Source organism: Zootoca vivipara, chromosome 6 (genome assembly GCF_965207765.1).
Source record: "Zootoca vivipara chromosome 6, rZooViv2.hap1.1, whole genome shotgun sequence".
NCBI lineage: Eukaryota > Metazoa > Chordata > Lepidosauria > Squamata > Lacertidae > Zootoca > Zootoca vivipara.
The window spans coordinates 92,788,619-92,811,170 of NC_142589.1; the positions used below are offsets into that span (position 1 = coordinate 92,788,619).

The 22,552-nt window shown below is 47.1% G+C and overlaps 1 protein-coding gene across 9 annotated transcripts in view; it reads left to right on the forward strand.

Moving 5' to 3' along the window:
- DAZAP1 (DAZ associated protein 1) overlaps positions 1-22,552 on the forward strand; it is a 43,858-nt gene that overhangs the window by 15,941 nt on the left and 5,365 nt on the right. For 4 of the 9 annotated variants that reach the window (XM_088673047.1, XM_035121057.3, XM_088673048.1 and 1 more), the window contains 7 exons: positions 1,255-1,359; positions 5,935-5,983; positions 10,664-10,746; positions 14,698-14,851; positions 15,759-15,788; positions 18,944-19,084; positions 19,578-19,760. In XM_088673047.1, coding sequence (XP_088529173.1) covers positions 1,255-1,359; positions 5,935-5,983; positions 10,664-10,746; positions 14,698-14,851; positions 15,759-15,788; positions 18,944-19,084; positions 19,578-19,760 — 745 coding nt within the window. Of the gene's footprint in view, positions 1-1,251; positions 1,360-5,934; positions 5,984-10,663; positions 10,747-14,697; positions 14,852-15,758; positions 15,789-18,943; positions 19,085-19,577; positions 19,761-22,552 lie in introns of all 9 variants that reach the window. The other 5 variants (XM_035121056.3, XM_035121060.3, XM_088673051.1 and 2 more) reach the window with 5 other exon arrangements.

The window sequence follows — 22,552 nt, forward strand, 5'->3', positions numbered from 1 at the left end:
CCTCCTGTCAGTTAGGAGCAACCCAGCCTTGGGAGCATGTAGGGTAAATCTCTTCAGCTTGGGGATTTTTTCCAGAGTTCTGCCTACGCATCTGCCCTCTGGGGTTTTCTGCAGGTGTCTCCATTTGCCACCCACATAAGTTCCAGATTCCCTGGCATACTGTCCCCTTGCTTTTGGCTCCATCCATGCCTGTCAGCTCTCAGCGGCCCATTCCATTCTCCCACTCCCACCCTTGTCCCTGCTTTTAACTACGCTCTCCACAGAATGTCCTCTCTCCTCCTGTGCTCTCAAGCCATGCCTTCAACCTCTCTTTCTGCCAAGCTTTTCTGGACCTGTACTGCAACTCTGCTTTCCTTGATATCAGCCCTTGCTATCAAATCCTTCCCTCCCTTCTCACCTTTGTCCTGTTTGCTGTACTTGATCGCTGCCCATCTCACTAATATGGAGGAGGCATGGGTGGGGAAGAAATGATTACAGTGTTCTTAACAGCACTTCCACACGCAGGCAGAGTTCAGTTCACGCACGGCAACTTAACTTGGTGAGTCTTTTCAAGGTGCCTGCTCCAGTAGCATGAGCCTTTTAGGTGCAGCTGGTTTTCAAGAAAGGTAATGTCTGAATTGTTCACCTTCTGTCCGATGTGATTCCATCCACGTGCAAATATTTCATTTCAGCACCTGGACACACATTTGTAGCATAACACATCAGCACTTCCTTCCAGTAGGAGAGGAAGACTTTGGCTATTGTTCACCGCTTCAGTTGTTGAGTTATTGGGGGTTGGGGAGGTGCCCTAGCCCTCCAATAGCATTTGCTCAAAAGCCCCTACAGATAAGAGGACTGATAAAAATGGTAAGAGGAATGGACTTCTCCTCTACCGTTACCCATTAAAACCATATCTCTCAACACCCACCCCACTGGTGCTGCCTCATATATACCTCGCTCCCTCTGCCATTTGCAGTGGAGATGCATACTGACATATGGCAGTCTGGCCGTGTGTGTGTGTGTGTGTGGTTTTTTGTTTGTTTGGAGGGTGTGTGTCTTTGAGCCGGATCTGAACTGCAGACTGCAAGACAAGTTAGGATCCGTCTCTGAATTTAAAGTCCAATGTGAAAGAATCCTTTTGCACTTCTCCCTTTAAGGCAGAAGTTGTTTGGCTGTCAAAAGGACCAGCGCTTCCACAAGCATGGAGCAAAGCATCACTTTGAAGGATACACCCTAGTTTTAATGCCACCATTTCTGTCCCTTTTGTCTTAGCAGAAAGGATCCAGGAGCGATAACAAATCTAATAAAATTTTTGTTGGTGGGATCCCTCACAACTGTGGCGAGACAGAGCTCAGGGAATACTTCAAGAAGTTCGGAGTGGTGAGTTTATTGCGATGGCAGGCATCAGGTCTCCTGAAAGCAGCTTCTTTCTCCCATCTCCTTCTCCATCTCCATTCCCTCCCTTACACCTGCAGTTTGATTTTTTGCTTCAGCAACATGAAATATTCCTGTAGCTGGCTGCTCCTTTTAAAAAAAGCAAGCAACTTGCATTTCTTGGCATTAGTCATAAAAGCCCCTGGTTCTAAGGTGTTCGGTTTCAGAATCCTGAGTCCATGGTTTAGCCTCTTCTCAAAGAGGGAGTCCCATTGATCCAGCATAAGGATGTCTGATTTTTGCAAAATGTAGACAGCATGGCTTTTGTGTATTTGTACTGTTTTGTGGCAGAATTAATTTTTCTGCTAAGACCTTGGTTGGAATTAATTTGATGCCATGAAGTCTGCTCTTGCCCCTCTGTCTTCTCAGCGTGGACTGACCAGCCAGTGTGATATCTCCCTTGATGCCCTGACCGTTTCTAGGGTCCCCCCACCTGAAAGCTGGAGCCTCTGGTGAGGGGCTCAGTGTTCCCCTATTCTATTATTATTATTATTATTTTATTTTATTTTATTTTATTATCAAACTATATCCATTCCTCACTCTTGGACAAGTATGCCCCCCCCATTCCCGGCTTATGACAAAATCCAACGCAAGGGTGTAATGTAGCAGGGATATGTTGAGTTGCGTGTGTCCAGCAATTTCCTCTTGCACCTGATAAATTATTATGATAGTGGATGACCATCCTTTCTCAGAGCCAGGGAGTAGAGATTTCCATTGGGGCTGGTCGGTGGTGAAAATACCAATTCACAGAAGTAGCTCTGATTATTTTTGGTCAAGGTGCAATTTGTTCACATATCGTTTTCATGCTTTGTTCTCAAGTGGGCCACATTCTTCACTCCACCCCCCTCCAACCCCCACCCCTCTTCTTTCTCCCTCCCACCCACCCCGAAAGCAGGTAAGTCATCAAACAACTCATCATTATTTGGACATAGGTTGCCTGCATTTATACTTTAATTTACAAGCTGCTTATGTTTGGAGCAGAGAGAGAATGGTAGACTCCCAGTTCCGGGCATGCTTTGGCCCTTATCTCTGTGCTCCAGGCACCTAGGGCCTGAAAAGAAAAGGAATAATCGTACCAGCAAGCTTTGAAAACAGGGTTTTGTTAATACAAGAAAAGCCTATTTAATCACAACAGTAGATTTGCATAGGTTTAAGCCTGGAGTGTTACCAGTATAACACATGAGGTGTGAAGCACGATTTCCCCAGAACTCTTCCCTTTCTCAGAGGCTTGGGTTTCTGTGGACCTTTCATTTCTAAACTTTCACTGGCTCACCCAGGAAAAGAGCTGACTGTTTTCCAAAACAGTAAATAGTGGTATGTTTTATGCTGGTACTGAATTGGGGGGGGGGCTAATTTTAATGCACTGGCAGAGTGGCCTGCTGTTGAAAGGTGGGTAATGAATTTAATAAGAGTAAGTCCAACCAGGGTTATCTGTATTCCTGTCCTTGTTCCCCTGCAAATCTTACCTTTGGAATAAGTCCCCAGGTGTCCTGATTTTTCATAGTTTCCCTTCCTTCCCAAACCCCAAAATTTTCACAGGAATTTAAGGAGTCCCAGCAGCAGCTTTAGGAAGCACCAGGAAATTGGTTCTGGGGTGTGCTGGAACAGAATGGATTTGAGAGGCGCAGGTGGAAGGGTGGGCAAGGAACTGTGCTCGGGTATTAAAACATCCTCAACCTTTGAAGCCCTGGGCAGGCCTGTCCAGCCATCCTTTTGGTTTCTAAAACCTCACCTAGCTACCATGTGCTTGGGTTTTTGTTTTATTAAAAACCCTGTCTCATTGGGACTAGTACCCTGCTTCTGTTAAATATTGGTAGTCCTTCAGATTCCTGGAATTTCCTCTGCTCAGCATCAGTCCTCTGCACAAGCACTTTAAGCATGGGCCTACACTGTGTGTGCTGGAAACATTCCTGCTCCTAATCTTTCACTAGACAGCCTGGCAGGTAACTGGAGGGAGAGGTGCTGAGTGGTGCAGAACTAACACAGCTCGGGGTGCATATATAACCCCGGCAGCTTATGTAGCCTGAAGCACCCCTCCAAGCACCCATCTTAAACCACCCTGTCCTTCATTTTCAGCAGGCTTAGCTACTTCTCGGGTGGGTGTTCCTTGGCCACAGCTTTCTGGGGACCCTGGTGGCTGTGGGCTGTGGGGAGCCTCCATGGGCTGCATGCGAGAATTCCACATGGTCTGCAATCTAATGGACTCAGTTAGCCACTTTTTCAGCCAGCTGGCTAAAAATGGCTCTCTTCCCACCCAGGTCTTTGAGGGGGGGAGCAGGGTTGCAAAATTTAGTTTGGTCAGTTTTAGAAGCAGACTGGAATTCAACTTGAGATGCACAATTAAAAAGGGGGAGCTGGCTTTTCCCAACAGCGAATGTGTAAACTTGAACTTGTTCAGCAACTAATGACTACTTTTGCCCAGATGAATCAGAAATGTGATGCTCTTGTTTGTTTGAGGGTTTTTTTGTGGTGAGGCGGGGCGGACAATGCACAAGGTATAATTGGTTAGGTCCCAAAAGGGAATTGACCCATGTTAGTAAGATCTACGTTCGTGCTTGGTAACCTGAATCCTGCCAAACGAGTTGTCTTTTCCAACCTTAACTCGCCCTGGGCGGACCCATGTGTATCCCATTTCATTATGCAGTTGTCCTTTGGCTCCCAAAATACTCCCTGGGGGGCATTTGTGGCTCATCCGGGCAGATGCTACCTAAAAGCCCTTGAGTGGTGCTGGGTGATAAATTTTCTCCTTCCCACTGATGGCTGCTTCAACAACTCAGCCTCAGCTTCCCCATGTGAGCTGCTCAGCCTCCTGGGGCTAGTTGGGAGAGGCTCTGAGCGTCAAATGCCCTCCTCCTGCCACAGCAGAGGCAGGCTGAGCTGGACAGCATAAGCACCTGTAAAATGGGGAGCAGAGCCCCTCAAGCTTGTGGCTGATGGCAGTTTCTTTCCCCTTGTGCCTAGCTAGGTGACATCTCTTGTTATCTCCTTGTCTAACTAAAGAGGCCATCAGTAAGTTGATCCGTATAGATTTGTCGATTAGGCCTCATTTGCAGACTGTGAACGTGGCTGGGCTGAATATTGAGGACTGGGCAGCTCTTGGAACTTGTCACTGTTCCTCCTGGCTCGATTTCTCCAGAATGCCCTGGAACGACGCTGTCTCAAGGTAGCATTGTTCCAATGGCTGTTAAGGGGATAGCAGCCCCTGTGCTCAAATATAAACCTTTTTCTGCACACACACACATCTCAAAAAATATCTTTGCAAGGTTCTCAAATAAGAACTCCGCTGACAAACGTTTCTCTTTTGTTTAGAAAATCACAGAATGAGAAGAGACTGCCAGCCTATAAGTGCTGCCATCTTCTCTCCCTCTCCCCCACTTCTCAGGATGTTTGGCACAAGCCAACTTAAGCCCATACCGCCTGGGAAGGAATATGCCTGCCTCCCTGACTTCTTGCACCATCTAAAGATTTGGGCATTGCGGTCAAACACCTGAGTTCAGACATCTGGGTGGCGGCGCACTTGAAATAAGTGTTCTCTTGAAATCACAGCCTCTGGGATCTCTGGGCTTAAGTGACAGCTAAGATTGATTTCAGAAGCTACAGAATTGTAAAGAATTGTGAAATCTGAATGGGCAGCCCATTACTTCACTACCGAAGAATCTCCCACTGCCCCAGCAGTGCCCTGTTCACTGTTTGGGGAAACATTGAGAGATTTTCTGTATTTGCAGGGAGAGCTGCTTAGCCATCCAAACGTGACAATCTTGCATCAGTTTTTCGGGGAGTCATTATTAAATGGCATCAGTTATTCAGGGGTGAAAAATATGTCTTATTAGGAGCCCTGATTGTCATTTGAGGCTCTCTTTCCCTTGCTTATCATGCACTAGCCTCTAGATTGCCCCTTGAAAAAGTAAACGAGGTACAGAGGTTAGTAAAGGGTGGTCAACTCAGGTCACCTGTTTATATGAGCAGACTCTGCCACCCTGGGGAGTTCTGTCTGCTTGAAACAATTACTAAGACGGCTAGAAAACATGCTCTGTGTTCCTTGTTTGTTCCTCCAGCTCACGCATCCGTCCTCTCTCCAGGGCCACCTGCTTTTCTCCCTATTCCTAGCAAGAAGTGTTTTCTGCTGCTTTGGTACAATTAAGCTGCACCTTGTTTGGTGAATTTTTAAAAGACGGGCGGGGAGGTAGCCCTCTATCGATCTGCGACTTTGGTTTGCACTTTGGCATTTGCGTTCTCAGTTATCCATTTGTTTTTTTAAAAAAAGTTTATTGCACTTATATATTAACACCTGACAGAAGAAAGAGCCACGAGTGATCTTCTGCCTTTCAGCCTTTGCTTGGGGAAGGGTACTTGCCTTGCCAACGGCTTAATCTGCCTTGTTTCCTATCAGATGCTTATCGCTAGCCGCACCTCAAGCGTCTGATTGTGCTTCTGCTTTCTTTGCGTGGCCTCATCCTGCTGCCGTGTGTTAACCCTCCTGTGGGAGCTTCATCAGTAGAATTTCCCCTTCTCTCTTTCTAGGTCACTGAAGTGGTAATGATCTATGATGCAGAGAAGCAGCGGCCCCGAGGTAAAGGAGACTCTAGTTTGTCCTTGAAATTTCTTTATCCTCTCCCTATGTCAGATGGCAAACTTTCACAACATCAACACACAATATATCTATATTGTTTACATTGCCTCAGGAAATTATTCCACTGAACAAACTACTACATGTAATTCATGCAATTCCATCCTCCAGTGTGTTGCTGCTTTTTGAAGTCAGGTGTTGCGGTAAATGTCCGTCTCTGTCTCCTCCCTACCTGCCCATGCCCCCAAAAGGTGTCTTTAAGAAAAAGGTTGACACCCGAATTTAGCTGCTTGTTACAAATAGGCAAAGGAAAAGGAGTGAAAAGAAGCAGTCATTAAGCTTATGCATTCTCCTATGCCCCCCCCTTTAGAGCATACGGGCTCTTAGAATCTGTTTTCCAAGGTTGCAGTTATCATTAACTGCAGGATTGGAACAAATGTTCAGCTTTGACCTTTTTTGTTGTTAAATGGCTTCAGCTGAAAGCATTGGGCAAAGGCCACGTCTCTTTAAGTTGCTGCTTGAAAAGTTTTGCAGATGAGGATCCAGGCAAGCCCCCTGTTACCCTTGAGGGGTAACTGCTTTTATAGTTTGAGTGAGTGGGCAGTTTCTCCCCAAACTCGAAAGGCTGAGTCAGCAGTGCCTTCTCAGCTTCAGCCCCAACAGCAATCAAGCCCTTGTTTTGTCTTGCTTTCCATTCCACCAATCACTTTTCAGTTGGCTCTTAGAGGCAGTAGTTTTTAAAACAAAAACGTCATCTGCGTGAGTTGCACCTAACCCACTCGGTAGCATGTCAGACATGCTAGGAAACAGTTTGCCATCTAGACTTTTCCACTCTTCCTTGTTGACTCCATTATTTTAAAGCAATATGTAAATTCTTCACTTCATATTGATTAAGCTGTTAAGTCTTAGTTTTTATTTTAATTTAGACATACATCCTTAGTGGCATATTTAAGTGTTTCATAGTAAAAGTACAGTAAATGTTAAGTTCTTTCTCCCCCCCCTCCTTTTCTTCTCTCTTTCTCTGTGAACTGTTTGTGATTAATATCTCTTTAGATTTTCTTCTCTCTAGGTGATAGATTATCACAGAGGTACAGGCCATTTCCACAAATGGAGGAGGGGTTCGGGCTTTTGTCTTTATTTGGAGTGTAAACTTAAGTTTTCAATATGTGGGGGCGGGCGGTTTTTCTCTTATTTTGATGCCTTTTAATTCGTTTTGCAACAGCTTTGCACTGTTTCAACAGAAAAACTCACTGACACAGTAAAGAGCAGCATCTTCCTGCGTGGTTCTCCTCGCCCCCTAAAGTTGGGAGAGGCATTAAAAGAACCTTGCCTCTACTTTGAACCATCTTTCCCGCCCTTGTGCTCACCATGAAAACAAAACCCAAACGTGATTATTATTTTTTAACCTAACGACCCCCTAAAGCTCTCGCAGTTCAACTTTCCCAGTGACGAAGCAGGAAACTTTGAAGGCTTCCTTCTGAGGTTTTGTCTTTTGCCTTAAAGCCTCGCATATGCAATAAGCTACCACCAGCAGGTTTGAAGGGCGTGAGCTGCTGGGCGTTTCAGCCCAGTCCATCACAGGCCCCATGTTGCAACAAGCGTGTCCGGCGCTGGATGCCAAACATGGGTGGCAAGTTGGTGTGGCAGATTGGATCCGGCTAGGCTCACAGCCGCCAGCTTTCAGCCAGCTGGACATGATTCTGCAACCTGCACTAGCGATCCATCTATTCCGAATACGGGCAGACATGACTCTCACGTTTACACCGCTTGCCTCTTAACCGCTTTTGTCTGCATTGTCCTGCGGTTTCCATTGCAACCCTGTGCTTTCTCCACTCAGTTGCACAGCTGTAAACTTCACTGCAAGTGTCAACGTGTCGGTTAGACCCCTGGGGGATGCAAGGAGCAAATGCTTCTTTCATCAGAGGCTGTCCTGTGTTGCTTGCTGTTGGGTGCATCACATTGATAACTTGTGAAGTCTCCCTTGCTGTCCTAGTTCCTCTCTTAAAGTATCCTCGGAAAACGCACTCTCTTGTCCCAATTCTTGGTGTCTCTTTCTGCTCAAGCTCTTGTCCTCTTAAGATCTTAAACTTCCTTCTTTCACCTTAAAATCTCTGCTCAGTCATTTGTATGGCTGTTAGGAAGCTTGACTCATATACTGGGCACCCACCCCTTATTCCCATTTTACAGACGGGGAATGTGCACTTGAATACTAATTGGCTTCCTTTCAGCCACCTAGTGATTTCATGACTGACGTATGATATAAACTGGTTCCCCTCGCTGCCACTGCATCCTACCAGTTTTCCAACTTAGCACCAAGTATAGATTTGAGAGGACCACTGATAGGAAAGATGCAGACATCCTATAGAGGAATTTGGTCCACGTCTTTGGACGGGGTCTGTTATGCTGCTTACTTAATGAATAGCAGCTTTGTAAATGTTACGCTTTTAAGTCCTATGTCTCTTGTCGCAATCTTGTCTTGGAAAATGGCTTCATGATAAAGCCAGCAGAAAAGCAAAGTTTTATACTAAGGCAGAGTTGACAGTGTGGCTGAACACTGAGGTAACACTTAAGGTCAAGAAACGCGTCACAGTCATTACTTTTTTTAGCTTGCCTGCTACTGAAAATTACGAGCACCTTTGAATTGCATGCACCATTCAGCTAAATCTACACATCTGCAGAACGCAAAATTGCACGAGTCCAAAACCTCTTGCATTGTATTTGGTTGTTTGAGTCTTCTGGGCTCACAGAGAAATTCCTGAATGACAGTGTGATGCGGCGGATCAAGTGGGGTGTTTGGCCTTGAGGTGCTTTCCTCTCTTGCAGTTCAGCTCTCAAAGCTTGCTGGGGTGAACTTGAGAGAGCTGCAGCGATCAGCCAAACCTATCTCCACAGGACTGTGACTCAGGGCTCAGAATGCAGCCGGCTACTCATCTAGTCCTGGAGCATAGCAATCTCCCCTCTTAATGGAGGAAGAGTTCACAATTAAGAAAACAAAAAAAAAACCAGCCGAGCTGATCCCCAACCTTTAATATCTGAGGTGGATGCATCCATCTGTTTTCTCCCACCCCAAAATTCCAAACTTTCCCCCTTGCAACAAGTTCTTAAACCTTAGGCTTTCCCCTTCTCAAAGCTCCTTGTGTTTCAGTCTCCTTATGCCTTTTGCACCTATTTTGCTCTTTGGCAAAGCTTCCTGGGCTTCAAGGGAAATCTCCTTGTGAAGCTAACGCCCCAGATTTCTTCCAGTGTCCTGAGGTGCTGCTAAGGTGCCCAAGAGCTTTTCACCAACCTTTTCCCACTCATCCTGTTGTCAATCATTCAGCTTGCTCACCCCTTGTCCACCTGCACTACATTCTTATAGAAGAGGTTCTCATCCAACAGCCTCTTTTAGCACTTGCCTCCCTGACAACTTTTTGGTTTTCCACCTGCCCTTTCGTTGCTGTCTTTCTTATTCACAAAAGACCTCCCTGCCAACCCCCATGATGCCATCGCCTCTTATCTGGGTCTGCCTCAAGTGCAGATCCCCGCTTCTGGGAAACACTCAAATTTTTGCTTAGTTTCCCCTTCTGGTGTTTGCAGTCCTCCTTTCTTTGAATCTTCTTGCTTGCCTCTCATTTTTCTTCCTAACCTTGAGCGAATAGCAAAAGAGCACAGTTTTCTTCTGCGCAGGTGATTGGCAGCTGTCCCCGATAACATCCTTCCTCCATTTTAAATAGTGGAAGTTTCTGAATCACTTGTCTCTCAGATGCAGAAGTGCCCATCTTTCCACTTCTGCCCTGCCAAGACTTCCATCTGCCTGCAGACAAGTGAAAGAGCAGCTCTCTTTGTAGAGGCTGCTGCATCGTGGACCTGGCTTCATTTATACTCTTACGTATTGGAGATGCTCTTAAAAGTTCCCCACAATCCATTTATTTTAAATTTGATTCCACCCCCCGCCCCTGCTCTTGTTGCTGGCAGCAGAATTTTGACCTGTTGCGATCTATCTTGGCCTGTATCTTTGTGTCTTTTTTAAGTACGAACCTTTTCTACGATAAGGCTCCATGAGCTTACCCAACCATGTTGGATAAGCTTAGAGAGAAAATAACTGTTACAGAGACTGTAGCTTTTTTTCTGTTGAACGCTTTAGAGCAATAAATGGCTGCTGTCAGCACTAGCTGCAAAGCGAAAATTAAACCAAGGGGGAAATCTTGGGTTTCAGGGGGAAAACGATTAAACGTCCCCACCCCAACGCCATTTCCCACCCCAAATGCATTTTGTTTTCATTGAAAAATTTTAGAAAGCCGCTTTTGCAAAGGGCTGCAATTGCATCAGCTAATAGTGGTCCTGGATTTGACCATTGGTAGTTTTCCAAGGGGATGCAGTGTGTTCTGCATAGGACTATGTTTGGGATTTTCTCGGATATATTTTCATGAAATTAATTGGCAGGGCAAACAAGTTGCCCCTGGAAGTACTGCCCGTAATATATTCTCTGTCAGCCAAATTTCCACCCAAAATAACAGAGAGCTATCATGTTTTCCCACCACCCCTTAGCCCCAGAAGATCTTGCCATTGAGAAGTCACGCCAAGCCCTACCCCAAGTCACCTGAAACCCTTGCTTGAACCCTTGGTTCGCCCCTAATATTGTTCATCATCCTGTTTTGTGTCACAACACCCTGCTACCTTGATTCACTCTTCGTCGTTGGCTAGGTTTTGGATTTATTACTTTCGAGGACGAACAATCAGTGGACCAGGCTGTCAACATGCATTTTCACGACATCATGGGCAAAAAAGTGTGTAGTTGTAGTTTTATTTTACCTTAAGACAAAGCTGAGTCTTGGAGCAACTGGCAATTTGGCTGGCGGATAGGAGGAGCTTGGCGGGGGGAGTGTTGGGGGGAGGACGACACAAGGGGTGACAGGAAGAGAATCCTCACAGGTGAAGCTTCATTGAGTGACTTGTTTTATCCCATGAGTCTCCATCATCTTGGAACAGAGAGTTTAATTTTCCACAGATTAAGGAGTAACTTCTTCCAAAGTTTGGCACTGAGAAGGTTTAAACCAGCACCTTTCAGACTGCATTTCTCGGCCTCTTGGGCCTTCCCCGAAAGTTTATTGCAGAGAAGATTGGTGGACAAAATCCCCTGAAAGGCAGTGCAATGATCTTGGTCTAATAAATTAGTGTTTAGCAGTCCAAGAACAGGTGCTGTGCTTATATGCTCCTGCTACCTCATATCTTTGGGCATTAACACATTTTTCCTTAAGCTGGTACCCTCCACAGGTTTTCTACTCCAACTCCCATCAGCCTCAGCTTAGGGAAGAATGCATTAATGCAAGTCTCCCATGGTTGGCTAAACTACTTGTTTCCTGGAAGTCTCAACTGCGTAAGCCTGGCAGTGAACTGTCAGAGGGAGGAGGAAGGATGCTGGCATAGCACTTTATCTCTGTCCAATAAGCAGTCGTTTATTGACCTGAGGTGGTTGTGCCTCAACCAGGCCAGCTTGTTCATCTGCATCCATCTTCCCATACAACACTCCTCTGTAGGATCAGGTTGGGGGGGGGGAGGTCACTCTCGATTTGTGCAGTGGAGGCCCAGAAATTTGGAAACTGCTGACGAGCATTTGAGGACCATTTGTGGGTGGCTCAGGTTAAAATAATAGCTGAAGACCCCACTTGCGATTTTGTCATGTCATTTGGCTGCATTCACACGAACTAAGGCAAGCAGCATTGAGGTTTTGCTTTAGATGTTCTTCTGTTAAGGAGGTATGATGGTAACAAGCCAGTGGAAGTCGAGCAGGAGGAGCAGGGCTGTTGTAGAGGGTGATTTATTTATTTATTTGCAACGCCAGTTAAATCTCTACGTTGCCAAAGGCTCAGCTTCCCATTACCACTCCTTCAGATGTGTGTGCCTTTTCCATATTCCAGCTGGGGAGGACGGGAGGGGAGGGGCGCACAGCAGCCTTTGAAAGGCGAGATTTGAACAAAACATTGACCGAAGCATCGTGAAGGAATGGTTCAAACCGGGGAGGAAAAAAAATGGGTCACTTACTGTGAGACTTGGATACGAATCCACATATTCTTTTTACCTATAATAGCGTTTTTAACCACGATGCAGTTAAGTGACCTTTTGGTTGTTGTCATCTTCATACTGTGTTGTCAGCACTCCCGAGAGACTTCTGGGTGAACTGACTCTGCTCTCTTAACTCACTCTGCTTTTAAGTCCCTCGGCTCTCAGCGTAGCTTCACGTGAGCAAGCAAGGCAGGGGAAGGAGTGGCTTAAGTTTCAAAGAGCGGCGTCAGCCTCTAAATTGTCCCAGCTTCTGATAAAGGTGAAAGGGCGACCAAGAGATTCTCGTGCAAAACCTAAAGTGTTTGTGGCTCTCCAGTTTGGGTTGAAACTGCAGACATTTGAGGATAGACTCCTGGGTTTTAAAAGTCCCAACGCTCTCCCAGTTCTCGAGCTTTGTAATTCACAATGAGAAGTTGCTTTTGTTTTTTTTGAAAGCTCAGTATTTTTCTGCTATCCAAAAAGTCTTGCCGGGATATCCTAGTGAATGCAGAAGTTAGTTATGCAGTTTAAAATATTTCTGAAATCTTCTGAGTTGGAACTGGAGCTACTGCTTCACTTGTTTCGTCAGCTGCTAATCAAATTCTGTAGCCGTGGGCACCAGTTCTGGGAACCCAGGAGAGAACTGGGTGATAAGAGTCGGTTTCAAAAGCCGTGCTCTTCATCCCTCCCTCACCGCAGAAGAGTCTCTGCTCATCTTTGTCTTTGTGCAAAGCTGAAGCCAAAATCTCAAGACGGCAAAGATGAAGAGATTGCAGCGATATAAATGCCATGTTGCTCGCCAAGTGGCTGGAGAAAAGGCAGACTTTGAGCCATTGATGTTTGGGTGCCAAATACGTTTTTGTTGACCAGGTAGAGTGCAAGTTTCCAGCCATTTTGGTAATTCCACCCCATCGTTAAAGGCGGCTTTTGAACTTTCCTCAGCGCTGCTCCCCCCCGAGAAACCCCTGAAATAACAGCGTTGGCAAAGCCACTCTGCCTTCTTTCCCTTCTGCCCTTTGAAAATGATTACAGAAGCTTATTCTCCCCGCCCGGCCCCTTTGCCATATTTAATGAGCAACCAAACTGTCTCAAGGTTTGGGATTTGGGGCATATGACGGCAGTGGGGTGGGAAATTGCTTGTTTCCAGCACCCTCCCAGTGGAGGGTTTGGGTCGACAAAAAAGAGAGGAGGGATGTTTCAGGGACTTGGGAGGCCCGTTATCAGCACTGACTTTTGCAGCCTTGCAGAAGCAGAGTTAATCTGAAGTACACACATTTCATACGTTTTGCTTCATGGCGTTTATATCCGGGCTTTCCTCCAGGGAGCTCAGGAAAGGTATGCAGGGCTCCCAGGTGGTCTCCCATCCAGGCAGTGACCACAGAGAAGACCTGCTCGGCTTTAGTAAGGTTGCTGCACCTTTGGCCTTCAAACCATGCCCTGGGCTCTTTGGAGGCAAAGATCCCCGAGTTATTAAAGTGTGACTGAGCATGTCCAAATTGTTAGCTGCGTCCCGACATTAGCACAAGTTTAAAATGGGAGTTTGTTCTCTCTCCCTTTAATGACCCCATTGCTCAGCTTCACTTAATAATTCAGAATTTATCTTCTGCCACCCCACCCCACGCCAAATTTCAAAATTAGCTTCATATTTGGATTTAAAACTGGCTGTGAATTTTATCTTGGACAGGAAGTCCACCTTAAGTAGTCCAGGCACATCATTAAAGCACTGGGGTGCATTCACTTTATGTGTGACACACACATACACATTTATTTACAAAACAAAAGTGCTTTTCCTCTGACTTAACACAGTATGAAGGTTTTGCTTCTTATTGACTCAACTGTCCATTTTTTATTACCTGCATGTTTGTTTACTTTTTTGTTAGATGTAATGTAAGGTTCTCTTATCACATCCATTCCTTCTGACATTGTTTGAGTTAATTGAGGTTCTTTAAGCATTAGCCTGGGGAAGGTAAGTCTCTATCTTCCATTAGACTTCTAAATAATAATAAAAGAAATAAGTTTATAAATAGGAATTTCTTTTTTAAAAAAACAACAACTGGAAACTAAATGTGTGTTTCTCAGGTATGAACAAAGCCGAAATTGCAATTTAGCTGTGTGGCATGTTTGGCCACAAATTACACCACTTTCCTCATCGCCACCCTGCCAAAAAAAAAAGAAATGAAAAAAGAGAGAGAGGTCTGGCTTAAAGCCTTTGTACCTTTCTTCCATGATGTTCCCCTCAACCTTGCTTGCAAACTTAATTCTTCTTACCTGCAAAGCCAAGCACCAGAGCTGTGTGCGGAAAGCGAAAGTTTGTCGAGAAGACAGCGCTGCCTGCTTGTTACATGAGCAAGCCGATCAGCAAACATAACGGAAGAGGAAAAACCACGCTCGGGGACAACTTTTATCCTTAACCGCTTTCAGAGGGGAGACTTTCAGAGCGGCTTCCTCTTGAACTACCCATTGTACCCGAGAAACACTCACTTTTTTCCCTCTAATCTAGCGGTCTTTAAAAAAGAAAAAAAAGCTTGTAATTCTTTTATTAAGTTCTTAGCCGTAAGTCATAAGGTGCTAAGATATGAGCTTTTGCTTTTTAAGTGTTAAAACTTAAGGGTGTGTGTGAAAAGGGGCGGGGGGGGCAGCGGCGGCGAGGTAACAGGTAGCCCACCCACCCTGAGCAGCTCGCTCTCTTTGTTTAGGTGGAGGTGAAGCGGGCCGAGCCTCGGGATAGCAAGAGTCAGACGCCAGGGCCGACGGGCACGAGCCAGTGGGGAAGCCGGATCATGCCAAGTGCTGCCAACGGCTGGGCAGGGCAGCCCCCACCTGCCTGGCAGCAAGGATATGGACCTCAAGGTACCACTTTGCCACTGCTGGACCCCGGCAGGTTGCGGGACACTCCTGAGCCAAATCAGGCTTGGCCTTCATTCCTCTGTGCGCAAATAAGCTCCTCCAGGCCGATACTGACAGTCCCTTGCTAGTTTAGGGTGCAGAAGGGCACCTGCTCTGCCTCTGTCCCCAGGCATCTTCAGGTTCTCCATAGTTGGAGGCAGTAAAGGCCTCTGAGCGCCAGCTGCTGGCAGGGGAAAGCTGCTGCTCCACTCACGTCCCATTGGGGCATCTGCTGGGCCATGGCGAGGGCAGGAGGATGGGGTGCCCTTTGGCCTGGTCCAGCAGCCAGCCTCTCCTTAAGTTCATAGGGAGCAGGTGATTGGAAAGGGGGTTCTCCCCCCCCCAAAACCAAGTTCCATGCTGAAATAACTTTGAAACAGGCACGGTCCAGGCTGTTTTGAAGTGCCCCTGGACCTTGGCAGCCAATTTGAGACAGAGGGGGGTCAAGAATCTTCCTCCTCTGCCTCTTGGAAGCCCTGCCTCCAGCCCTCCTTCAGCTTGAGCTTGCGGCAGATGCTGCCTGCAATGAAATGAGAGTGTCTCAGCTGTAGGAGGTGCAGGCAGCGGTTTACTTGCGGCAGCTGAATGCGGGTTTGGAACTCCTCTTTTATATACTTTCTCCACCTCAATATGCAGGCCTCTGTAACTTAAAAGAGTGTGCGGTCCCATCTCAGGCGCTGTTTTTCAAATGCTGTGTTTCAGAAGAGTCCCAAATAACTCCCCCGCTAGGCTTCGCTTCTTGACATTCTCACAGTTCTGAAATGATGAGGTTGTAAAATGAGCACTGTCCTGGTCGGTATCTTGACCAGTCTTGTGTGTGTGTGTTTTTTCTCCCTTCCCCTCCCTCTTCCTCTCCCTCCCCCCACTTTAGGTATGTGGGTACCAGCTGGACAAGCACTTGGTAAGTATGTCACAGTTGTTGAAGGCCTTGTATATTGAATATCCTAAGCCTAATTAAAGCAAATCAAAGGGCTGTCATGCTTGGAGTAGAACCGTTGAAACGGAATGACCTTAAGTCCGTTAATTTCAGTGGTTCTACACTGAGTAGAGTTTTGTTGCATGCAACCCAGAATTTTTAGCATCGGCTTAATGCTTCTAGTGTGCTTCTACAGTTTTCCTCCCAAGAACTCTTTAACTGCAAATTTGCAAGTATCTTGAAGCCCCTTGAACAAGGATTCCCAGGGTTCTTGAGTGGGTGCTTGTGTGCGTGAGCCGGGTGGGTGGGGTAAGCAAGGAGAGCTCAGGCGGAGGAAAGGGATTTGTTTTATCTTTGTTGGCAGGGATAGGTGTGACTCTTAGCTTTAATTCCGTACGACCCTTTGCCTTATTTCACGGAAGCGTCAAGGAGGGGAAAGGGGGTGGCAGAAACAAGACCACCACTGCCAGGATGCAGCTCCCAGCAGATGAGCCCTGAAGCAATGCAGGCTGGGATAGGATGGAGGTGGTCCCCACCCTAAGACCTAACTGCCCGGGCAACCGAGTCAGATGGGCGGTGTATTACTACAGTCGTACCTTGGATCTCAAGTGCCTTGGCTCCTGAATGATCGAAACCCGGAAGTGAGTGTTCCAATTTTTGAACGATTTTTGGAAACCGGAAGCCGCACCTTGGTTTTTGAACATTTCCGGTATTGAAACGGACTCCCGGGACGCATTCTGTTAGAGAACCCAAGGCATGACTGTACTAATAATAAACGAAAGCAGCCACAAATGTAGCTAGCCCGCATTAGCTCATGTTAGTCATTTGTTGCACATTGGCAACCTGAAAAGATTGGGTGGTGGGAAGGGGAGGAAGAGGGAGAGGGGGAAGTGAACTAACTTTTCCATTTGCCAAAAAGAAGTCCTGCCTTTTAAAGGCCTGGTCCCCTAAACCTTCATTTTCCCAGTACAGCAAAGGAAAATGTTCTCTCTCGCGCTCTTTTTTTGTTTAAAGCTGGATCTCTGAGAACTCTGCGAACAGCTGGATTAAAGCTGTGCTCTTTAATTATTTCTCCACCCTGCTGCCCCTTGGTTGGCTTGGAAGAGCTGGGGTGGGCTACCAAATGATTGTTTGAAACAAGCCACTACTTCATGTAGGCAGTAACCCTTGACAGCCCAGTTAACAGCGAAAGCTAAAGGAGTGTGACCCGAGGAGAATCATTTCTGCTGCCTGTTTGTGCATTTAGGATTTTTAACCTCCTAAGCAGCTGGAGGAGGGGGCAGGAATATGCAGTTTGTTAAGACTGCTGTGCCTCACTTTTTATGAGAGTTTGATGCCACATACTGATTTCGTAGATACTTATTTAAGTTACATCATACAAGAAAACAGGATTCTGCCATGTGGCAGTTTTAAGAATGTGGCCCCCAAACTGGACTGGTTGCTACTGATTTTCTACTTCTTTAAAAGTATATGGAGTGACCAAATGTTGTGGGAGCGAATGAGGTAGTAAGAAGTATTTTTGGACAGTGCTCCTTGGAATCCTACTTGCGGACCATAACACGCACCGAACCATAACACGCACTTAGATTTTAGAGGTGGAAAACCGGGGGGGGGATATTCTGAATCAAGTGTTGTACTAAACTATTTAATAAACAACCGGTGCTGTATATCAGCATAGGTGCTTTTGCCCCCCCCCCAATTACCGGTAAATGCCGTATTTGAGAAAGTCATCCCCCCCATGTGGATGGGCTTTCTATGTGGGGCTTACCTGCCCCCCCCCAGTATTTTATTAAGGATGGAAGAGGGAGGGAAGGAAGAAATAGCGAGAGGGATAACTCACATTTGTGGGTGTCTGTGGGTGATGCTGTGATGCTAGAACATCACTGTGTCTATCAAAGCTCTCGTTCCCCCCCCCCCAGCAAGCGGCGACAGAGCGGCTACACGCTGCGCGGGGCTCTTGCTTTGCTTCAGCGAGAGCCCCGCGCAGCGTGTAGCCACTCTGTCGCCGCTTGCTCAGGGGGGGGGGGGGGGGCTGCGGAGGGAGAGACGCTTCTCTCGCTCGCTCTTTGCTGGGCAAGAGGCACTGTGCCTCGCTCTCTCTTTGCTTTGCCCTGCACTGCGGTGCTTCCACTCCCGGCTAGAGCGCGCTAGGTGGGAGCAGGGAAGAGTGAGGAGGAGGGGGGGAGCCATGGCTCTGGTGGTGGAGGCTTCCCTGAGCTCCCGACTGCAGCGGCAGCCAAGGGATCCCACTGCTTGACCCATGGCATTTGGTCCATAAAACGCACAGAGATTTCCCCTTACTCTTGAGGAGGAAAAAGGTGTGTGCTATGGTCCGGAAAATATGGTATTCTCCTGCAAGAAGGAGTGGGGGACCTGGGGCCCTCCCAGTATTGTACTCCAGCTCCCATCATCCCTAGCAGTCTGGGGTGATGGGAGTTGTAGTCCCGCAACCCTCAGCCTCCGCAAATAAGGCATTTCAAGCACCATCCACGCTATATGTCTGTTGTCTTATTATTTGAGGATCAGTTACCCAGTTAAGCAGGGACGCAGGTGGCGCTGTGGCTTAAACCACAGAGCCTAGGGCTTGCTGATCAGAAGGTCGGCGGTTCGAATCCCTGCGACAGGGTGAGCTCCCATTGCTCGGTCCCAGCTCCTGCCAACCTAGCAGTTCGAAAGCATGTCAAAGTGCAAGTAGATAAATAGGTACCACTCCAAGCGGGAAGGTAAACGGCGTTTCCGTGTGCTGCTCTGGTTCTCCAGAAGCGGCTTAGTCATGCTGGCCACATGACCTAGAAGCTGTACGCCGGCTCCCTCAGCCAATAACACGAGATGAGCGCCACAACCCCAGAGTCAGTCACGACTGGACCCTAATGGTCAGGGGTCCCTTTACCTTAACCCAGTTAAGCAGCGTGTTGTGGGGCTGGGGGTAGAGGGAACCACTTAAATGCTGTACTTCCCGGGTGGAAAATGCCTGTGCCAGAATGCAGTAAGCTACTTGATGTTGGTGGAATGAATTTTGAAGGAACCCCCCCCCCCCAAAGCCTCATAGGTCGCTCCCAGCTTGATGGAGCCGACTTAGGGCGTAACATCTCCCCACCTTCTCAAGCTTCTCCTCATTGGCTGCTCCTCCCCTTTCCCAGGTGGGTATGGCCCCCCTCCTCCAGGTCGAGGAGCTCCACCACCACCACCGCCTTTTACCTCGTACATCGTCTCAACCCCTCCAGGAGGATTCGCTCCCCCACAGGGCTTCCCGCAAGGATATGGGACCCCTCCGCCCTTCAGTGAGTATTCCCGACCACTTTGCGGCATGGCTCAGGGTGGGGAGGGGGCCCCTATGTGGTGTGTGTGTGTATTCCCTGCCTCCCACGCGCCTGTCCCATTCTGTATTATTCTCACAACAACCCTGTAAGGCAGGTCAAGCCAGGAGCATATCATTGGCACAATATCAGCTAGTGCGGGCCTCCCCTGCTATGATACTCTGACCCTGGCCAATACAGCCCAGAAAATCTGGAGAGCACCAGGGTTGGGGGAAGGCTGCTCTGCCTCTTCCCAACACTGATTCCATTTGAATTTTCCCTTTGCATGGCCTCCTGGTCCCTGGTTGGTGGGTGAGTAATAATTAGAGGAGGAAAGCTTCTTGAGGCCCATTTCCTTTCCTAGCCTTGAGTTGAGCAGGTAAGGTATCGGCTTGGGGCTTCCTCCGTGGGCCTCCCCACCCACACTTTTCGTGACTTCTCTTTCTTCCTCCTTCCCTGCTGCCCCTGGCCTCCTCAGGTTTTGGATACGGTGCCCCACCACCTCCACCAGACCAGTTTGCTCCTCCTGGCGTTCCTCCGCCACCTGCCACTCCTGGGGCAACACCACTCGCTTTCCCCCCTCCGCCACCGCCATCTCAGCCAACTCAGGACATGAGCAAGCCACCAACCGCCCAGCCAGATTTCCCCTATAGTCAGTTTGGTAAGTGACGGCCTTGGGATCTGTGTGACTCCTCTTCCAGCTTTGCCTGCTTCCCTTCTCCTCCCTGCCCCCTTTGTTCCATTCCTGATAGCTCGAGAACAGGATTGGGATTTTGCTTGCAAAGGGTATCCAAAGCATCCGTTGTGGTTGTCTTCTTCTTTCTGCCTTTAAAAAAAAAAGGGAGAAAGTGTGTGGGGAGGAGCCCTGGCTGTTTCCTTGTCATAGATTAGCCTCTGGAGGGTTTAGGCTTGCTACAATCATCCTTGTGATGTGAAAGCTGGCCCTTGAAATCAGACAGGGCTGCGTCATGTGAACATGGTGCCAATCCACGAGAGGGAGGGTAGGATAAACTGAAAGTCTGATAACAACCACTTGAATTTCAGCTGTCTTGACATTGCTGTTACCCTGAGAAGTAGAGGGGAGGGGGCTATGAATCTGCACGAATTTCTGGCATATAATGTAAGTAGGCCCTTTTTTGTCTTTTAGCAACTAGTCCCTGACTTCTAAGCCTTGAATGGGACTCTGAAAAGGTAGTCTGACTTGTCATTTTTGCATCTACGTAGAGTTCAAACAAGTTCAGGGTAGCCAAATTTGCAAGCTCAAGTTGCACCTTACGGATATTGCAGCTGCAAAAATTGGGTCTTTTCTTCTCCTACACCTTGAGATTTGCAGGAATATGTTTGCAGATTCCCACACCAAAATAAGATTTTGTACAATTTCTAGTTATAAGGAGGTCTTTTTTTCAAATTTCAATAGGACTCTGTTTCAGCACCTCCCAAATATTATTATTAATACATAGTCAGGAAGCTTTAAATCCTCATTTTCTTGCACCAAAGTCTTATCAGATTTCAATATTGCAGGAGATTCAGAGATTCTTAATCTTGCCCTCTTGGCTCCAGAGTAGGCTTTGCTTCTGAATTTCCAGGATTCCACAGTCTGATGAAAGAAGTCTTTTATGTCTTCCAGCTGAGCACATTTTGTTCTGTAACTTGTTGAGGACTTGTACCATTTGAACCTGTCTTTGAAACACCAGGGCCTAACTCTCAAAGGAAGAATGAGAATCTTACGCCTTTGTTGCTTGAGACACATGGTCTCTTCTGCATCTCAACTTAATCAGTTACATGTAGACTCATGATCCGTGGACACCAGTTTATCTAAGCCCATGTGATCCTAAATAACTTCCTTTCTCAATGCCACACTTCCAGAGTTTATGCAGACCCTTCTCTCTCCCCACCCCCCTCTCTCTCATACCATGTACTCTTAATTTGCTGCTGCCCCAAAGGGGGGTTGTTGTTGTCATCTTCTTGTTCATCTCCTTCTCCTCCTTCTCCTTCCTCCTTTGTAGAAGGAGGTTGTTGGTACAAGAAGATGTCCACTTCCAGGCTTTCAATAGCCAAATCTTGGGTTGCTGCAGGAAGAGGTCATGAGACCTCTAAGATCACTTTCCCCCCTCCCAGCAGGCTTTCTGAGCGCAGGTCATCTGTACCAGTACAGAATCCGTTGAGCCGATTATTGGAGTTGTGTAGAAAATTCCATGTTTAGTTTGAGTGGTGTAGAAGAGGCTCTTTTAACACCTTCCCCGAAATTGGGGTTGCTCACCACAGACCCTTCAAGTTAACGTTTCAAAAATACATAAAATCCTACTGATTCAGCAAGCTTCCTGTGTCCCCCTCCCACGATTGGGTGCTGCTCTTGACTTTGGAATGCCCTGTGCTAAAGCTATTTGAAGGTTTGTTTGTTTTTGTCAAATGAATGACTTAGAAGGCTTCTAACTGGGGCTTGGAGGGAAGGAACAGGATGCCTGCGAGTGTTTGAAGTGAAACCTTGAGAAGCCATCAAGAAGAGGGATAAAAGCATCTTGATCTCTATGTGTCAGAAAGCTTTGTTAATCTGAACACTGCCGGGAAGCACCTTGTTGAAATTATCTGCATACGATGGCATGTGCTTGTCGGATGGAAATTTTGCCTCATCATCCATTTTCTTGTCGGAACAGCGAAAAGGGCTTCCAGTTAACCATTTACACTGAAAGATTTTTGTCCCAGTATCAAGGAGAGGAACAGGCTACCCCAAAATACTGAGCCAGTCCCAGTTGACCTTCTTTTAGTCAAACCCGTAAAGAGGGAGATGGCTTTTTGACAGAGCAAACATATTGTGAACAGGGTCTTCAGGGGAACTATTTGGAGGACGAACATAAGACGTGTCTGTTTTGGATTAGGCCAATGGCCCATTAGCCAGCAACCTATTCTCACAGTAGCCAAAACCACAAGCAGTTTCTGAGTGCTTCGGCACTCTCCCCTCCTGCCATCCCCAGCAGCTGGTTTTCAGTAGCCTGTTGGTCCAAAACCTCATCCTACATTGCAGCCTGCATCCTTGCACAAGCCCCTGATTCCCAGGGCTTCCTCAACCTTTGGCTTTCAATGACTAGGATTAGGCTGAGATACAGTGATGTAAGAAGGGAGCTGTCGGTATTTAAAATAAGCCTTTTTGTTCTTTTTTTTAAAAAAATGCTGTGACCCCTTCTGTTCTATCCTAATAGCTGCGGGTTATTTCCTTTGTATTCTGAAATAATCTGTCTCAGGAGTTTTTTTGCAGCTTGTTTCCAATTAATGCATTGCTTGGGATGCTCACTGAGAGAGAAAATGGGTGAAAGAGGAGGAGAAATGTAGGGAAAATAAAAGACAATAAAGTTAGGGTGTTAAATCCTCAGTGTGTTCCGAGAAACTCCCCCTCCAGAAATCCTTAGTTCTCAAGATAGGGCAGTATTCCTTGAAATGTATGTTACCAGGCACGGA